The sequence below is a fragment of the Leptodactylus fuscus genome, chromosome 5 (genome assembly GCF_031893055.1).
Source record: "Leptodactylus fuscus isolate aLepFus1 chromosome 5, aLepFus1.hap2, whole genome shotgun sequence".
Taxonomy (NCBI): Eukaryota; Metazoa; Chordata; class Amphibia; order Anura; family Leptodactylidae; genus Leptodactylus; species Leptodactylus fuscus.
This window is the reverse complement of record NC_134269.1, coordinates 205929102-205950091: the sequence shown is the minus strand read 5'-3', so window position 1 is coordinate 205950091 and position 20990 is coordinate 205929102. Positions and strand designations below refer to the sequence as shown.

General features: G+C 41.9%; 1 protein-coding gene across 1 annotated transcript in view; it reads left to right on the top strand.

Annotated features, from left to right (window-relative positions):
* The window catches only part of CRACR2A (calcium release activated channel regulator 2A), a 54129-nt gene that overhangs the window by 24652 nt on the left and 8487 nt on the right, over positions 1 to 20990 (top strand). The window contains exons 4-13 of the mRNA XM_075275080.1: positions 608 to 797; positions 4339 to 4485; positions 5422 to 5512; positions 7909 to 8004; positions 12991 to 13178; positions 14417 to 14488; positions 14921 to 14966; positions 15042 to 15133; positions 19583 to 19919; positions 20004 to 20136. Coding sequence (XP_075131181.1) covers positions 608 to 797; positions 4339 to 4485; positions 5422 to 5512; positions 7909 to 8004; positions 12991 to 13178; positions 14417 to 14488; positions 14921 to 14966; positions 15042 to 15133; positions 19583 to 19919; positions 20004 to 20136 — 1392 coding nt within the window. The remainder of the gene's footprint in view (positions 1 to 607; positions 798 to 4338; positions 4486 to 5421; positions 5513 to 7908; positions 8005 to 12990; positions 13179 to 14416; positions 14489 to 14920; positions 14967 to 15041; positions 15134 to 19582; positions 19920 to 20003; positions 20137 to 20990) is intronic.

The following is a 20990-nucleotide window of genomic DNA, read 5'->3' as shown; positions in this document are numbered from 1 at the left end:
CTTGTGATATGCGGGAGCTGACTTTTTCCCATAGGAATGCATTGACCAAAGTTGATTGGCTGAATGCCATACACAGTACAGCATTCGGCCAATCAACGGTGGTTCTGCCGGAGGCTCGTCTGTGAGGAGGCGGAGTCTAAGATCGGACCAGAATGGAGACTGCTGTGGACTGATCTTAGACTCCACCTCCTCCAGCAGAACCAGCGTTGATTGGCCAAATGCCCTGTATGGCATTCGGCCAATCAACGCTGGTCAATGCACTCCTATGCCGAGATGTAGCAGTGCTGGCCGTGCACTCAGCTCGGCTACACTGCCATTTTTCCAAACAGGTTGGCGGCAACAACCCTGTTGCTCTAAAGAGTTAATCTGCATACTGACAAAAGTAGCAATATCTTGTTAACGGAGACAGCTATTCCTAAGGGGAAAACACTGTGTGGTTCCTGTGCCACCCACTAGCCTTCTTAAATATACTGTATACAGTGAGTGCCCCTAGTGGCAGGTGCAGATACTGTAGCCACTATTATGTTTATTGGAACCAGAGAACATCCCCATGGTAGGTACACCACTATATTTGTCAAAGTAAAATACGTTTTTTGAAAAATTTCAGGTCACTTTTTACATGGAGAGGATACACAGGTGAAGGACATGTCTCACGGAGATCTTGACGCGCAGCTTGAATTCGAAAACATGTATCAGACAAAATGGGAAGAAAGCAGCCAAGATGTCCAAGAAGAAGACGTGAACACCCAGTTCTACAACTTGATAGATGGTCTGGGGGCCAACAGATTTTTGGAAGAGTAAGTAGAGGACATCATGACTATATTACAGTGGTTTGGCCCTTTCCTTCTCTTCTTATAGACCAATGGAACATTGGAAGATGGAGGAGTTCAAGAGCAATCATGTCCAGACAATGGCTTCCCTATAGACGCAATATAGAAAGTAGAAGCCTATAAGCTCCTATACACATTAGGAAAAAGTTGGCCAAATCTGCCAATGTCAATGAGATGGACTGACTTGAAGGCATCACTTGAAGCTCCTGAGCCCAGATGCAGAATCTCTAATGGGGCCCCCACCTACCTTGAGCCATTTGGAATAGTGGCATATTTTAGGTGGCAGGGGGATCTTTAGGACCCTCTCAGGGTCCCGGTATGACTATGTTATTTGTATAGCGGCTTCCCAGCTTTTTCTGGATGATCTTACATCATAATCTTTTGTTCTTCAGAAGATAGGTCACCGACATGGGAGTCCAGAAGTCGCTTACTCTCTGGTCTCCTTATAAAACACATACATGCTCGGCTGAACTGAGCATGCATGTGTATGAAGACATCAGGAGTAGAGATGAGCGAGTACATGCCATTTCGAATAGCAGCCGGCACGCAGCCAGGGCCGGTGTCCTGCCACCTAACCCCCCTGCGCGCCGGCTGCTCCCATTCATTCCTATGGGAGCGTGCTATTTGAAACTGCCATTTCGAATAGTACTCGCTCATCTCCAATCAGGAGGAAGCACACATTAAAGGAGTTTTCCAGGACTATTCTCCTATGAGGGATCCACTCCCTCTTCTCAAGAACTGACATTACGTCTACTGGTCACATGGCCATGCTGCAGCTCAGTCCCGTTCAAATGAATGGGGATGAACTGTAGCATGGACACGTGACCAACAGACGTGACATCACTTCCTAATTTGGACATGTGACCAAAAGACATGATGACGTCACTTCCTAAGAAAAAGAGGTGGAGCTCATTATCATAGTCCTGGACAAGCCCTTTAAGACTGTGCTGATGCCTCAAGTTACCTACTTTGGAGGGCTCATTTGATGTCATTTACCACTTACAGGGGTGAACCTAGTTTTTTTGCCGCCTGAAGCGGACGACAGAAAGCCGCCCTTCCCCCCCGGGAGGAGGGGGCGGAGCGGAGGGGATGGGGCGGAGTGGAAGGGGTGGGGCGGTGTTAGCAGGCAGAGAGCAGGCAGGGAGAGGACCTGCTCTCTGCTAAGCGTGAGGGGAGGCCGCTGGAGCAGTGCTGCGTCCACAGGGCCTCCCCAATCCTCCGCTCACTTCCCGTGCCAGGCTGCCGAGACGGTGACGCTAAGCCAGTCCAGGACAGCTTGTCCTGCCTCCCCGGGAGGAGGGGAGCTTCTAAGCCAGCTTGTCCTGGACTGGCTTAGGTCAGCAAAAATGCCGCCCCCCCGGGGCCCTGGCATAGCGCCGCCTGTAGCGGTCGCTTCAGGTCGCCTCATGAGAGGTGCGGCGCTGCATACAACTGTCCCTTAGGTCTTGCTATCCTACCATATGTAAGAAGTAGAGGACAGATGGAAAGAAGTTCCAAGATTCCAAAATCTGACTCCATCAGATTTGTACGTAGTCTGTTATCATGGAGACAGATGAGCAGTAAACACAAAAGCATAGGAAATTTTTTAGTTCAGTTTAAGTAAATTGGACCATAGAACAAAAACGTTTTTGGGACGGCGGAGCGACACGAAATGACCCGGGATCAGGTCAACAGACGTCTTTGTGTTCGGCCACTGAAAGTAGCAATTATAACCTGATGGTTATTAAATATGAGACTATGAACGCTCGCCATGCGGGATCCGTTGCGAGGCAGCGATTACACAAGTAGGAAATAAACCAGGTATTTTTTGCCCATTTGACAGAGCACATTATCGCTCTCACAATGGCCGCGCTAAATGATTTCCATAGAAATTGCATAATTTGCTTTACTAAGCGCCGGAGTCAGGAAGCGTTTTCTTGTTCTAAATAATACAAGTAATTTTGCAGGAGTAGGCTGTGTTCTGCCGGCCTGTTGTGTAGACAGTGTGAGATGTAAAATTATAGGAACAAACTCATTTCGGCGGCAGGAGATGATACAGGCGAGTATAAAATGGAAATGGAACCTATATTGTAAGCGCTGCTGGAAGACTGCCTGCTCCCTCGTGACTGTAATATATAGCACGCTAGAAGTTCAGTACATTTTTTGGTTAAAAATATAATTATTCCCACTCTCAAACTTATAAGAACTCAGCGGTATATATTTAATTTCACTACAGCGCCCCCATAGGCGAAACTAAGTATTACAAAGTGTCCATTCAAATCAATGGATTGTCTGTGGATTGAAGGACAGGACAGGTCCTCCAAGGTGAGAGACGCTCTTTGTTACCACTATAAATGAGGATTTTTGAGATCCCCATGTTGTGGAAACAAAGCAGTTTTTTGCAGATTTTTGCTGCAGTTTTTTGAGCCGAAGTCAGGAGTGGTTTGAAAAGGAATGGAAAATATATAGGAAGCTCTTAGACATTTCCCTTCTATTAAATAGAAAGTGGGGCCTTAACCGTTAAAATTATTTTTAACTATTTTATAGGTCACATTTGTTGTGTTGATCGGTTACCAATGGATATGACCATTAATACAGGAACTTTCTACAATCTGGTATTGTTGGTAACCCACCCATGATGTCCTTATTGTGGTCGGGTTATCTTCTCATACATGTAGTGTCCCCTCCTGATAACCAGCCATGATGTCCTTATTGTGGTCGGATTATCTTCTCATACATGTAGTGTCCTCCTGATAACCAGCCATGATGTCCCTATTGTGGTCGGGTTATCTTCTCATACATGTAGTGTCCCTCCTGATAACCATCCATGATGTCCTTATTGTGGTCGGGTTATCTTCTCATACATGTAGTGTCCCTCCTGATAACCAGCCATGATGTCCTTATTGTGGTCAGGTTATCTTCTCATACATGTAGTGTCCTCCTGATAACCAGCCATGATGTCCTTATTGTGGTTGTGTTATCTTCTCATACATGTAGTGTCCTCCTGATAACCAGCCATGATGTCCTTATTGTGGTCAGGTTATCTTCTCAAACATGTAGTGTCCCTTATGATAATCAGCCATGATGTCCTTATTGTGGTCAGGTTATCTTCTCATACATGTAGTGTCCTCCTGATAACCATCCATTATGCTCTTATTGTGGTAGGGTTATCTTCTCATACATGTAGTGTCCTCCTGATAACCAGACATGATGTCCTTATTGTGGTCATGTTATCTTCTCATACATGTAGTGTCCTCCTGATAACCAGACATGACGTCCTTATTGTGCTCAGGTTATCTTCTCATACATGTAGTGTCCTCCTGATAACCAGCCATGATGTCCTTATTGTGGTCGGGTTATCTTCTCATACATGTAGTGTCCTCCTGATAACCAGCCATGATGTCTTTATTGTGGTCAGGTTATCTTTTCACAGATCTCCTGATAACTTTGTTATAGTTTTCATGGCAATTGAGTGCATATCTCCAATTTGGTCACCTACTAAAAACCAAGGATTACTTCTTCATTGCAGTGAGAATACCATAAAACGCTTGTGGATGGATTTACGGAAGGATGAACCTCATCTGCTTCCCAGTTTTGAGGAATTCCTCACTAGAGTCTTTTCACAACTCCAAGAAGCCAATGAGGAGAAGAACGAAATGGAGTGTGCACTCAAAAAGTTAGTAAACTGAATGAATGAATGAATGAATGAATGAATGAATGAATGAATGAATACGAGTTCAGGAAATGAATACATGGTTTATTTACTAAGGGTTGTTGGAGGTGGGCCCAAGAAGCCTCTTTCCGATTCCAGCCATGACCTTAGAAGTGCAGTAAAGGGCTCACATGTATACATGGGTATACATGGGTGCTATAGAAGCCAACGTTATTTGTCCAATGGGCCAAAGGATTTTTTTCCTTGGGATATGTATCAGTGTCCAACAGTGGCACTTTAATTGCTTTGACCCTGACAATCACAAGGTGTCTTCCCAACTCTACTTGGATTTTTTAGTCAATGACGGACCACATGGACCACATCAGGAGCTGGAGAACAATGTCAAGAGCCAACAAATACCAATGTTCTTACATGATAGATTTAATTTGTTTCATAAATAGGTACATCATCCATTTGTGGTCAGAACTTTGAGGCAATACTTGTCTCTGACATTAGCGGCAGCATTTTGGAAGTTATATAGTTACTCCCTGAACTTTACCATCTCTGAGAACCAAAAAGTTCACATACCATGTATCTCATGAAACTTTCCCAAAAGAGCATCCCCTTTCAGAAGACCTAGACCCAACTATGAAGGCTTCAATTCATCCTCGTATTCTAGAGTCCCACCAGTTTAGACTTCCATTTTTTCAAAGCAATTTTGGATAGAAAAATTTGGAAAACATACACGGGTCATTCTGATTCTTTTGGCCTGTGCCATATATTGTAGGTCCATTAGAGAGGGTCTTTGGCCATCTCCACCAGCTTAAGTTCTTTGTATACTTTTATGGGTACCGCTCTTCTTTACAATCTCTCCCTTTCGAAGAGTCACCTAAAATATGACATCTGTCCCGGATCAGTATGGAGTACAATGTCAATCTTTTTTCGCTTTTGATTTTTCAGGAAAATTGCCACCTATGACATTGAAATTCAGAACTTGTATGAAGAGATGGAGCAGCAGATAAAAACAGAGAAGGAACAATTTCTATTACAGGTAAGTCATGATGTCTTTGCTGTTCTACAGTAATGTCCGTCAGTTCTCCACCACCACGGTCACTGACTTGGAAATTTTTGAACCGGGACAATAATTGGTAGAGATAGGCGAACTTCTCAAGAATTGTTTTGGGTTTGGGTGATTCATTTTGGGTCAAACCAGTTCAGAGAGAACTGGAGGTGACATTATTATACTGTTAGTTCTCTTCAGACCCCAGAGTATAATAGGTGGAGGGCCAGGGGAGGTGGAAAAATAAAAAAACATTCATACTCACCTGTCTCCTCGCGCTTTTGCTTTTCCATTGTGCCTAAATCATGTCTCAATATTACCATCTTATGACTATCTATTACCACTAGATCATGATCATTACCACTAGATCAGTATAGAGCAACATCAAATGTTGCTCTATACTGTGACCCTAATATAAGCTAATGGTACCACCCTACCTGGACATAAATAATACCACCATACCATGACCAAATATTGTCAGTCCATATTACAACCTATGAATTCTACCATATCATATCTAAATGATACCACCAGACCATGACCAAATGTTACCAGTCCGTATTACACCATATTATAAGTAAATAATACCACCAAAACATGACCAAATATTACCAGTCCATATTACACCATATCATAAGTAAATAATACCACCAGACCATGACCAAATATTATCAGTCCATATTACAACCTAAGAATTCTACCATATCATATCTAAATAATACCACCAGACCATGACCAAATATTACCAGTCCATATTACACCATATCATAAGTAAATTATACCACCAGACCATGACCAAATATTACCAGTCCATATTACACCATATCATAAGTAAATAATACCACCAGATCATGACCAAATATTATCAGTCCATATTACACCATATCATAAGTAAATAATACCACTAGATCGGCTCAACCATTCATGTATATATCATTCATAGGTTTGAGCGATCGGCATTGGAAAAGATTGGATTCCGATCAGCGATCGAGCAAATTTCGCAATCGCGATCGGCTGGAAAATGTTCGAAAATCAGATTTTAAAATCGATCCTGAAATCTCAAGATCGGCTCAACCCTAATCACAAGTGAATATAAACACCACTCTATGACTAAATATTACCGCCCTATATCAGACACCCAGCTATACTACTAACCATACAATAATAATACTAACATCCGCTTTAAGAGATAAATTCCTATTTTATAGAATTTTTTTAAATTTTTTTTTCACAAACATCAATATTAGAGGGTAAAAATTATAACCTGCCATTAATTTAATAATAAAAAAAATCCCCTATACGGAGAAACGCGTGGGAGATAGAGTTAATGGAACACTTGATTTTTTTTTTTTTTACTTTCAGGAAACACAACTTAATTGAGTCATTGTGTAAAAATATATCTCTTGTAAATGGTGAAGAAAGCGCCCTGCGCCCGTACGGTATCTCTAGCGAGCGTTGCTAACAGCAATGATTTTCTTAATGGCTTTTAATGGGAGTCTCAGCAATGGCTGAACAATGAGAAAAAAAAAACAAAACCTAAAAATCTATAATGCATTTCACATCGGATTTAGTCATTAGACAGAGAATTGTTCTTATGAGGGTTTTTTTTTTTTTTATTAAATTTTCTGAAATCCGGGGGCAAAAGCAATTGGATGATCTACCGTAAATAAATCTGTGAGGTGTTGCTTTTTTGAGAATTTTTTTTATATATATTATATATTACTATATGTATTTATGTATTTTTTTTATCTTGTTTTCATGTGTTACATTTTGTAAAATGGCTGAAGGGTGTGGCCTAGCAAAGGGGAGGGCTTAACAATCTATTTTCCCTTTTCTATATGGTGGGGGGAGGCTCCTGCTGCAGCCAGTTACCTTTTCAATATGGTGGGGGGAGGCTCCTGCTGCAGCCAGTTATCTTACAGTCAAATACAAGGCAATAAGGAGATTGGACGTGGCTATGCTCCTGCAATACACTGAGATTTTGTTATATTTTCTCCGTTTTAACTGTAATATGAGACTCTAATATAAAGGAAGTAGGAAATTAAAAAAGGGAAAGGATTTTTTATATGCATCTTCTTGCTTAAAGTTCCTTGCATGGAAGGTATTATGAGTCATAAGACCAAAGCAAAGGAGGTCAACAAAGGTAGATTTTGTTCTGAATGACCTCACATGTCCGTGCCTTGCTTAGGCAGGCCATTGATTTAAATGGAAGTGGTGTAATTCTTCAGTTCTCCTCTGGGGGTGCTGCAGGGAAATCAAGCACATGTCAGTCTCAATATCAATAATATAGCTGTGTGTATGGAGCCGTAACATGCTCTTTATTAATATTTACAGCCTTTTGTTTGTTATATGTGTTAGATTTTAATGATATTTTATGTTATATTTAGGACACGGAGAAATTTCAAACACGAAGCCACATACTGGAGGAGAAGCTGAAGAGCAAAGAACAGGAACTGGAGCAACTTGTGAATAAGCAAAGGAGGGTGTGTATAGAGACGTAGAGTACTTACTGAAAATCTGACCTATGTATGGCTTCTTATGGCTTCCTGAGTCTTACATTATATATAGGATCACTATATAGGACCAGGTTTGTAGCTCCCTGTTCCCCAGTGATGTCCATGTGCCCCAAAACAGCCTACAATCAGGGGTGTTCTTTATAAAACACGCCAATGAAGTCAGAATTAAGTCTGGAGGACTAAATCTCTGGAGGACCCGTCCCGTCCAACATCACACAGGCAACCCATTGATTTTAATAGACACAATGTAATGCTTAATTTCTCCTGCGGTGGCGCTGCTGGCAAATTCAACACTTATTGCCAGGATTCTGACACTTCACAGCTGATCGTGGGAAGACTTTTTATGACAACTTTATCGTCATTGTGATTATTATAGTATCGTGATGATTGAAATCAGAAAATCCCTTTAACAAATGTGTAACAGTTAACCCTTTAAATGACCCCCCAGAGGCACCTAAGACCTCACCGATGACAATAATTGACAAGCTGTTTTTTGCACCTGTTTCCTCCTCCGGGATCAGATCATGGCTGCGGCATATTATACATGTTACCTTTAGTTTGTCGTCTTCTGAGCCGACGCGTTTTTTTTTTTTTTGTATTTGTGCAGAAAGCTTTTGTTTGATGTAGCGGAGAATCTAACGGGAATATAATGAGTCTCTCGCATTCTCTTCCTGTTTTCATGTTTATGTAAATCCCGCTGTTCGGCTCCTCTTGCTTTGTACGTTATAAGTAGCGCTTTTAGCCAAGATGAATCGGCCTTTCAAGTTTTACAACGTAGAAAATCCTTTCCGACAAGTTACATAATCTCCGTACAAGTGATCCGCTGATGTAGTGTGGCGTGATACATGTATTCAGAGGCAAAGACTGAGATTATAAACAGGGGCAAACTTAGGGGGGCTTTCTTAGTACCCAAAATGCCCACTTAAATCCTAAAATTGTATCTGCCACCACTAGAGGGAGCACTTGGCATACAGATTTATTATACATGCATGCAATATGTTAATATAAGTATATACCTCTATAAATATCTAATATATAAACCCCCTATGTAGAGTGCTCCCTCTAGTGGCCGCTGCAGGCAGTACAGGCTCGAGAGAGCATAAGGATTCTGGATCAATTTATAGGTACCGTTTCCTGTCCAGCTCAGTTAACCCTTGCTCTACCTCAATAATAAACTATTTTATTCAATAATATTAGGCGCTAATGACTAAACCAACCTAGACCTCCAGGGATATTAGATATTGACCAATAAAAATCCTTGATGGATATGGGTAATGGATATTATTATTAGTCCTTTCACTACCCCAGACCACCAGGGACGCTAGGTATTAACTTTAAGGCTAGGGCTACATGGTGATTTTGGCCTAAAGCCGCTACCTCTATATTTAGTCTGAATAATATAAAATTATAGACCCCCCCTCTAGCTTCAGACTACCAATATTAAATCTTCGAGCATCATAAACCACTATGAATATAAGATAATTAACCACTAAGTCACCCAAGACCTCCAGTGATATTAAATTTTAACCTGGGACTACCCTAGAGCCCTCTTGTATGGTAGAGTTACTCTACGCTAGCGGGAATATTTGGTATTAACTAATTAACAACTTATTTAACTAGACCACCAGGAGTATTAGGTATTATCCAGTAAACAACCCTAGACCACCAGGAGTACTAAGCATTAACCGATAAACCATACTAGACCACCAGGAATGTTAGATAAACCCTGCTAGAAATCCAAGAGCAAACCACTTACCATTAGGAACATTAGGTATTGACTAGAGATGAGCGAACAGTGAAATATTCGAGATTCGAGATTCGTTTAGAGGAGAGCCTCAATATTCGACTACTCGACCGAATATCGAATCCCATTATTGTCTATGGGAAAAAAATGCTCGTTTCAGGGGAAACCACTATTCGACTAAAGGAGAGTCACCAAGTCCACGAGTAGCAGGAGGAGAGTGTTTAGGAGGAGCGCTGTGCAGTTAAAGCGCACGGACCCCATTATAGTCTATGGGGACCGTGCGCTTTAAGTGCACAGCGCTTGCAGTTGCGATGATAAAAAGTAAGCTCGCTCGTAACAGCAAGCTGCCAGCTCTCCCAACTAGCAAAGAAGAGCTTGCAGAAAATCAACGCTGGTTCTGCAGCAGGCTTGTCCTTGCTAGTCAGGAGAGCTGGCAGCTTGCTGTTACGAGGGAGCTTACATTTTCTCATAGGAATACATTGACCAGTGTTGATTGGCCAGTGTACAGCATTCAGCCAATCAACCCTGTTCTGCCGGACGCTCGTCTGTGAGGAGGCGGAGTCTAAAATCGGACCACAATGGAGACTGCCAATCAACGCTGGTCAATGCATTCCTATGAGAAAAAGTAAGCTCCCTTGTAACACCAAGCTGCCAGCTCTCTGCCGAATAGCAAGGATGAGCCTGCTGCAGAACCAGTGTTGATTTGCCGAATGCTATACTGTATAGTATTCGGCCAATCAAAGCTGATTCTGAATCAAATATTTACTGCGAATAGCGATAGTATTCGATCGAGTATAAATATTTCGAATACCGTAGTATTCGATGGAATACCTACTCGATCGAATACTACTTGCTCATCTCTAGTATTAACCCATTAACCATGTTAGACCATTATTATCCAGTAAAACATGCTATATTAGGCTTTATCAAGTAATATGTTCTAGATCACCAGTAGAATTAGGTATTATCCAGATAACCACACATGATTACTAAGAGCACACTAGACCACCAGGAGTATTACCTATTATACAGTAAAGCACACTAGACCACCAGGAGTATTACCTATTATACAGTAAAGCACACTAGACCACCAGGAGTATTACCTATTATACAGTAAAGCACACTAGACCACCAGGAGTATTACCTATTATACAGTAAAGCACACTAGACCACCAGGAGTATTAGGTATTATCCAATAAAGAACACTAGACCACCAGGAGTATTCAATATTATCCAGTAAAGCACACTAGACTGCTTGGAATATAACAGAAATGCTAACTGCTCAATGCTAAATATCCCTATGTAAAAATGTATTATACAGTCCTATGAAAAAGATTGGGCACCCCTATTAATCTTAATCATTTTTAGTTCTAAATATTTTGGTGTTTATAACAGCCATTTCAGTTTGATATATCTAATAACTGATGGACACAGTAATATTTCAGGATTGAAATGAGGTTTATTGTACTAACAGAAAATGTGCAATATGCATTAAACCAAAATTTGACCGGTGCAAAAGTATGGGCACCTCAACAGAAAAGTGACATTAATGATGATGCCACTCTTCAGAGGAGATTCAAATAGGAGAACAACTTGCAATTGGCCACCTTAAATACCTTTTCTCATGATTGGATAGATCTGGCTATGAAGTTCAAAGCTCACTGAGGTTACAAAAACAATTTTGTGCTTCAGTAAGTCAGTAAAAAGTAGTTAGGAGTATTCAAATCAATAAAATGATAAGGGTGCCCATACTTTTGCACCGGTCAAATTTTGGTTTAATGCATGTTGCACATTTTCTGTTAGTACAATAAACCTCATTTCACTCCTGAAATATTACTGTGTCCATCAGTTATTAGATATATCAAACTGAAATGGCTGCTGCAAACACCAAAATATTTAGAACTAAAAATGATTAAGATTAATAGGGGTGCCCAAACTTTTTCATAGGACTGTACATACACAAACACACAATATCTATACTTTTATTAGTACACACGAATTCTCCGCCTTATCTCCCTTACATGTCTAGCCTCCCTACAAGGGTATAATATGGTTATTAGCCTGATCCATCATCTTTGGCAGCTCGGGCCACGCAGCATATGGGCAGGTATTTTTCTGCATTCATCTCCATGGGATCTAGATGGCTCTGCCGCACATTCAATCCCCGGTACATGGACAGATAATACTTTATTTTAAGCAAACCAGTCAAGGTAATATTGTAGCTGTCATAACAGTGACAGGCCCATGGGCAGACGGGCTGCTTTTTGACTAAAGGCAAATTAATCTTTATGGCCCAGATATCCAGTCATCTGTGGGCAGTGTGCGGCCGCAGGATGGGAGGGAGGGTTCAGCGGCGAGATTTCTGGGTTCAGTAAATGGAATTTTTGTGATGTGTTTAAGAAGTGTCTGTGTAGTTGTCACATTGATGTAGAGGATACGGGATCTGCTGCTGAGAGCGGTAAAGAGAGCAGATGTCAGCCAGGAAATGGGCCACCAAGACAATACAAGGCGACTTCTAATAGCCACAAGATTTACACATGAGCCTTAACTGTCTATTGAGTATGGAGAGATGTAGCAGTGTTATGTGTGTAATAAACTCAGGTCACTGTAAGAAAATGTGAGTGCCATGTGGTTATCTATAGTATCTATCTATCTATCTATCTATCTATCTATCTATCTATCTATCTGTCTATCTTCTATCTATCTATCTATCTATCTATCTATCTATCTCCTATCTATCTATCTATCTATCTATCTATCTATCTATCTATCTATCTGTCTGTCTGTCTGTCTGTCTGTCTATCTATCTATCTATCTATCTATCTATCTATCTATCTATCTCCTATCTATCTATCTATCTATCTATCTATCTATCTATCTCCTATCTATCTATCTATCTATCTATCTATCTATCTATCTATCTATCTATCTATCTATCTATCTCCTATCTATCTATCTCCTATCTATCTATCTCCTATCTATCTATCTATCTATCTATCTATCTATCTATCTCCTATCTATCTATCTATCTATCTATCTATCTATCTATCTCCTATCTATCTATCTATCTATCTATCTATCTATCTATCTATCTATCTAGATTACGGGATATTATGGAGTAATCACTGTATACATATAACTGTTCTCTTTCTTCATATTGCCATTCCCTTAGTTCTATCTTTCCGCTTTGTTCTCCGGATATTTTGTAGTTAGAGAGTCAGTGCACGGAGCTGAATAACGATAAGTACGAGACCAAAGCCGAGAACGAGAAGCTGAAGCTAACAAATAAAGAGATGAGACGAGAGCTTGAAAGAACCACCCAAGAGTTATCCACAGCTCAGAGACAACTGAAGCTCCTGCAGGAGGAGGCGTCTCAGCTACACGAGGAGAGAGAAATGTAAGCGCGCAATTTATCAATGGCAGTATTCACACATAGTATTCCCATCATGGCTGTGTATAGCAGGATCTGCTAGTCGAACATTGCAGTGGAGATTTCTAGAATATATCCAACTGGACAACTGTATGTGTATCAATACAGCGGATTAAATTCTGCTCCCGTTTTGTGTTCACAGCTCTTCTGCAGACCTATGTGGTTACAGCATACAGACAACTCTACCAAGTGCTAGTTACAAAGTCAAGTCAAGTTAAAGTTTGCTGCAACTGTTAAAAATATCAATGGCCTCATCTAGGTGACTAATATGCACCCTGTGTAACTCTGACACCCGTCACCCTCATAGACCAGGAAGCAGACAGCACCGTTCTCTGTGTAGTGGCTGAACTGAGTCACTACATCTTAGCTCCCATTCAAATGAATAGGAGCTGATCTGCAGTACGTGGTCTGACCACTACACAGAGAACGGCGCTGTCTGCTTCCTGCTACGTTCTCTGTATATCAGCTGCTGAGAACAGCTGACCGGTGAGGGTGTCGGGTGTTGGATCCCCACCAATTTGGTATCCTTAGGATTGGTCATCAATATTTTTAACCCCTTAAAGTGTCACTATAGACCGTGTTACATCTGTATATTACCTATCTGTTACATTGTGTAATTTAGCATCTAAGAAAATGAATTTTCCTTGTGTTTTACGGCTGATCGGACTTTCTTCCCCCATCGTAAGTCTGTTATTTATGCACCGGCTTCATCCTGCGCGTCCCTCCCCTGAGCCCGCACTCTGCGCTTCAAACAACTTACAAGCCGTTTCATGGAAATAGCGTATTTTCATTCGATTACATCTTCAGACGCGGCACTAGACGGCTTAATAAGATGATTTTTTTTCCTAGTCCCTTGCTGGGATCTCTCTGCACTGTAAACAGCTGTCTTCTACCGCCTTAGGTTCTGTATAACTCCATCTTTGCCCCCCCTTACCTTAGCTCAAATTTGGTTAAAGGGAACGTGTATGTTCTACACCAAGTTCTTATTCTAAACATATTTTTACAATAATTTTTGATGATTTTTGAAAAAATATTTCCATGTTACTATCTATATTTAAAAAAAAAAAAAAAAAAACAACCAAAACTGCAATTTCCACTTTGACCACTAAGCCTAATAATAGACTGATATTTGTGAATATTTGGATTTTTTCTTATTGCCCCCCTCCATATAAGTCAATTTTAACAACACACACATTATATTATAGGGAGGTCTACCGGGTCACCGAAAGTCTACAGCGCGAGCGCTCAGCCCTACTAAAACAGCTCGACTTGTTAAGGTAAGTGATGGCTGCCAAGGAGAATCCCATTATCATACTCCCTAGTAGGGCATTCTTAATATCGGGAAGGGGGCTTACATATGGGATGCTGCTGGATGCTTGGTTCTTACACTGGATGACCAGGGACTCAATCGATGTCCACTGACAGCTAGGGTGGCGCTGTTGGGGCTTGTAGCCATGCTGGGGTAAACCGAGGGGTTTTAAAGAAGACCCTTTACCTTGGATCAGAACTTTTCCAAATCCTAAATCTTGCCTAGCCATGACTATGTGGTCAACAGTACCCTAATACTATGCCACATGGAGACTCCAGTTTACAGGTCAGTTAGTATCAGTGGCGCCCCCTTCTTGCCAATTTAACTTTTGGCCTAAAATTAATATTTTTGTACCTATCTTTATTTATTTATTTATTTATTCATTTATTTATTTTAACAGGGAAATGAATAAGCATTTACGGGATGAGCGAGACAGCTTCATACAGGTACAAGGGGGAAAATTCAAGTTTGGAAGAATTAAAGGGGTTAGATAATAACATTTAATTTATTTATTTACCCAGAAATCAAAGGTAAATTCATCTAAATCAATGAAGAATCAGAGATCGGGATCCATAATTGGGAAATATTTTGAAAGGAAGCCTTCAGTGAAAAGGTAATGTTATAGAACATCTATCAGAGCTCAGCTTCTCTCCTCTATAATATGTACAGTACCTATATATCACAGAGCTCAGCTTCTCTCCTCTATCCTATAACCTATATATCACAGAGCTCAGCTTCTCTCCTCTATCATATAACCCTATATATATCACAGAGCTCAGCTTCTCTCCTCTATAATATGTACAGTACCTATATATCACAGAGCTCAGCTTCTCTCCTCTATCCTATAACCTATATATCACAGAGCTCAGCTTCTCTCCTCTATCATATAACCCTATATATATCACAGAGCTCAGCTTCTCTCCTCTATCCTATAACCTATATATCACAGAGCTCAGCTTCTCTCCTCTATCATATAACCCTATATATCACACAGCTCAGCTTCTCTCCTCTATCATATAACCCTATATATCACAGAGCTCAGCTTCTCTCCTCTATCATATAACCCTATATATCACAGAGCTCAGCTTCTCTCCTCTATCATATAACCCTATATATCACAGAGCTCAGCTTCTCTCCTCTATCATATAACCTATATATCACAGAGCTCAGCTTCTCTCCTCTATCATATAACCCTATATATCACACAGCTCAGCTTCTCTCCTCTATCATATAACCCTATATATCACAGAGCTCAGCTTCTCTCCTCTATCATATAACCTATATATCACAGAGCTCAGTTTCTCTCCTCTATCATATAACCCTATATATCACAGAGCTCAGCTTCTCTCCTCTATCATATAACCTATATATCACAGAGCTCAGCTTCTCTCCTCTATCATATAACCTATATATCACAGAGCTCAGCTTCTCTCCTCTATCATATAACCCTATATATCACACAGCTCAGCTTCTCTACTCTATCCTATAACTCTATATATCACACAGCTCAGCTTCTCTCCTCTATGATATTACTGGGAGTTGATCTTTACTATAAATGATAGAATTGAAATTTTTTTTATTTAAAAATTAAATAAAACATCTAGTGTTTACACCAGCCGCTCAGACTGGGGTGAAGTGCCGCCCTTTCCTTACAATTAATAAAACCCTCTTTTCTGTGAGCAGAACATCTAATTTTAGGATGCTCCGCGGGAGTCTAAGTGACTTTGAAGCGCTGGGTGGACTATTCTATATTGTAATGCATTCTCACATCAGCTAATTATTTGGTAATTGGCCGTCCGTCCTCGGAGACGTTCTCAATTATTACCCATCTTCACAATTAATTGAATTTGATGAATTATAGCCTGAATACACACAATGCCGCTCACCTAGGAACAGGCAGAGCACAGCTCAAAATAGATTGGACAGGACTGGATGTTACACTGCAACAATAGGCCTCAAAATTGCATTTGCGTCAAAAAATTTTGAAAAAAAAAAAAGAGGTCAAAATAAGGTTGACACGGTAAAATGGACGGATGAAAACTCTGATGCCTGACATCGCTCTATCTTGTATGAAAAAGAAGATATTTGGTGCATTATCAGAAACAGACGCAACCCCAAAAGATTACTCTACGGGTTTTTGTAAGCCTCTGGGACCTGTTAAAGGGGATGTCTCATCTCTTCTGATGTGTGTGTTTTAGTGACGGCTTTCTTACCCTACAACAGTGGTCCCAGTGGCGTAAATAGGAATGGCGGGGCCCCGTGGCGAACTTTTGACATAGGCCCCCCCCCCCCCCAACCGACGCCGAAGACCTCGACCGACCCCCTCCTCCGCACTCTATTATGTCCCATAGTGGCCCCTACATACTATATTGTGTCCCATAGTGGCCCCTGCACACAGTATTATCCCCCATAGTGGCCCCTGCACACAGTATTATGCCCCATAGTGGCCCCTGCACACAGTATTATACCCAATAGTGGCCCCTGCACACAGTATTATCCCCCATAGTGGCCCCTGCACACAGTATTATACCCCCTAGTGGCCCCTGCACACAGTATTATGCCCCATAGTGGCCCCTGCACACAGTATTATCCCCCATAGTGGCCCCTGCACACAGTATTATCCCCCATAGTGGCCCCTGCACACAGTATTATGCCCCATAGTGGCCCCTGCACACAGTATTATACCCAATAGTGGCCCCTGCACACAGTATTATGTCCCATAGTGGCCCCTGCACACAGTATTATACCCCCTAGTGGCCCCTGCACACAGTATTATCCCCCATAGTGGCCCCTGCACACAGTATTATGTCCCATAGTGGCCCCTGTACACAGTATTATGTCCCATAGTGGCCCCTGCACACAGTATTATGTCCCCATAGTGGCCCCTACACACAGTTTTATGTCCCATAGTGGCCCCTGCACACAGTATTATCCCCCATAGTGGACCCTGCACACAGTATTATGTCCCATAGTGGTCCCTGCACACAGTATTATGTCCCCATAGTGGCCCCTACATACAGTATTATGTTCCATAGTGGTCCCTACACACAGTATTATGTCCCATAGTGGCCCCTGCACACAGTATTATGTCCCCATAGTGGCCCCTACACACAGTATTATGTCCCATAGTGGCCCCTACACACAGTATTATGTCCCCATAGTGGCCCCTACACACAGTATTATGTCCCATAGTGGCCCCTGCACACAGTATTATGTCCCCATAGTGGCCCCTACACACAGTATTATGTCCCATAGTGGCCCCTACACACAGTATTATGTCCCATAGTGGCCCCTGCACACAGTATTATGTCCCATAGTGGCCCCTACACACAGTATTATGTCCCATAGTGGTCCCTGCACACAGTATTATGTCCCCATAGTGGCCCCTACACACAGTATTATGTCCCCATAGTGGCCCCTGCACACAGTATTATGTTCCATAGTGGCCCCTACACACAGTATTATGTCCCATAGTGGCCCCTGCACACAGTATTATGTCCCCATAGTGGCCCCTACACACAGTATTATGTCCCATAGTGGCCCCTACACACAGTATTATGTCCCCATAGTGGCCCCTACACACAGTATTATGTCCCATAGTGGCCCCTGCACACAGTATTATGTCCCATAGTGGCCCCTACACACAGTATTATGTCCCATAGTGGCCCCTGCACACAGTATTATGTCCCCATAGTGGCCCCTACACACAGTATTATGTCCCATAGTGGCCCCTGTGCACAGTATTATGTCCCATAGTGGCCCCTGCACACAGTATTATGTCCCCATAGTGGCCCCTACACACAGTATTATGTCCCATAGTGGCCCCTACACACAGTATTATGTCCCATAGTGGCCCCTGCACACAGTATTATGTCCCCATAGTGGCCCCTACACACAGTATTATGTCCCATAGTGGCCCCTGTGCACAGTATTATGTCCCATAGTGGCCCCTGCACACAGTATTATGTCCCCATAGTGGCCCCTACACACAGTATTATGTCCCATAGTGGCCCCTACACACAGTATTATGTCCCATAGTGGCCCCTACACACAGTATTATGTCCAGGAGCGGCAAGTAAATAGGAAACGTAACGGCCAATTAAAAAAAGAAGCCAAAAAACGCAGTGGTAGCGGCTGTCACCGGGCCCCCTAATGGCCCGGGCCCTGTGGCAGCCGCCTCCGCTGCCTCTATGGTAGTTACACCCCTGAGTGGTCCCCAACCTTTGTTGCATCAGGGACTGGCTTCAAACAAGACCATTTTGTCTTGGCCTGGCAGGGCGGGGTAGGGGTGGGGCAGGGTTGGGGATTTGGTCATATGGAGGCAGAAGTTATAGGTGGGAAGGGAAGGCTCTCCACTGGGATGGTCTTTGTGGCGTGACACGAGTATCTGAGCAGACATGGCGAATCACTAGACACTGAGGCTGGATAGACCACACTAGGCCATGTTGCTATGGTAATGGGTGAAATATCGGGTATTAGCAGCTACAGGACGTCGCGCTATCCGATATTTTACACATTACTGTGTCCTAGCGCAAAGTATCCAGATAAGACTAAGACCAGCCCACCCTCCTGCCACGTGGACCAGTAGAAAACCCCCAATGGACCTGGTCCTGGATCAGTGCTTGGGGACCCCTACCGAAAATATCAATTCTGGAGCATTACGTTATTCCATTCCTCTGTTATTCTTAACAGAGGAATAACAGTGGAATCACACAATGTATAGTTACAGGTGACGATGCTAATATAATTTATATGGGGGTCTCCTGACTCTCCCCCTGATGGCAGAGTTGGGGGATAAAGAAGGATCCTCTAGAACACCTTGAAATGGGCATTTATAGGGTATATTGATATAAACCACACCCTTTTGACCCAGATCATGATCTTTATGATCTAATTAGTATTCAAAATGGTAAATTAAGGGAAATTCAACAAAATAATCCATATATATTTTTGTATCAAAATGTTTTTGCCATTTTTTATTATTTTTTACGAAGTGTTTTATATTACGATATTAACCTTTCATTGGATTGACAATGTCCTTCTGTTGCCGCTGATCCTCCAGTCAGTCCTCCGAAGAAGATGATGTATTTCCACCCAAGCGGACCTCTGTTGGGTTGAACGGCGTTGGTATGTCTATAACGGAGACGGACAGCCATGTCGAAAGCAAACCGAGCAAAGGCCGCCATTTACAGAGAATAATATCCATAGAAGAGGATCATCTTCCCCAATATTTAGAGGAGCAACAAGAAAGACCTTTAAATGACTGGCAGGAGGTGGATGAGAAGGAGGAAAACCAACCGTACGAGGAAGAGGTCACCCAAAGCAAGAGTGACATTTCCCAGGAGGACGTGCCATCTTCTCCAAGAGGTCAACCCGTTGGAAAAGAGACCTTGCCAAATGTAAGCGTAGACAGTGATACAAGGTGGGTGGACGTTCTATGGAATCATGTGTTATGGGGTAATCCTATATTGGTTTATTTATAGGAAGAACATATTTACTGCCCCCCGGATCGATTATTCAAAATAGTTATGGTGGGAAATTCCAGCGTGGGAAAGACGTCATTCCTTAGAAGGTTTTGCGAGGACAGTTTTTACCCTGGAACCTCTGCTACAGTAGGTAGGTATGATCATCTGAATGGCCAAATGTATTATCTAGTATAATTAGTTCCATTGCCTGGTGGGTGGAAAAAATACTACCTGTAGCTACACTGTTTACAGGAAGAGACAGGCAGGCAGTACTATCTGTGCCTACATCATTTTCAGGACAAGACATAGTTATATCTCTATCTATCCAAACACTATTTACTGGTAAAGACAGGGAGGCAGTACTATCTGCATTATAGACAAGAAGAGAAAAAAATATGGTACTATCTGTGTCTACTGTATTTACAAGAAGAGACAGGCAGGCAGTACTATCTGTACCTACATAATTTTTATGGTTGAGACATAGTAATATCCCTTTCCAAACATTGTTTACTGGTAAAGACAAGGAGGCAGTACTATCTGAACTATAGTATTTTCATGAAGAGACAAGAACATGGTACTATCTGTGTCTACTTTATTTACAGGGAGAGACAGTGAGGCAGTACTATCTGTACCTACATCATATTCAGGACGAGACATAGTAATATCTCTATCTAAATATTGTTTACTGGTAAAGACAAGGAGGCAGTTCTATCTGAACTATAGTATTTTCATGAAGAGACAAGAACATGGTACTATCTGTGTCTACCGTATTTACAGGAAGAGACAGGCAGGCAGTACTATCTGTACCTACCTCATTTTTATGGTTGAAACATAGTAATATCTCTATGCAAAAATTGTTTACTGGTAAAGACAGGGAGGCAGTACTATCTGAACTATAGTATTTTCATGAAGAGACAAGAACATGGTACTATGTGTGTCTTCTTTATTTACAGGGAGAGACAGTGAGGCAGTGCTATACAGTCCTATGAAAAAGTTTGGGCACCC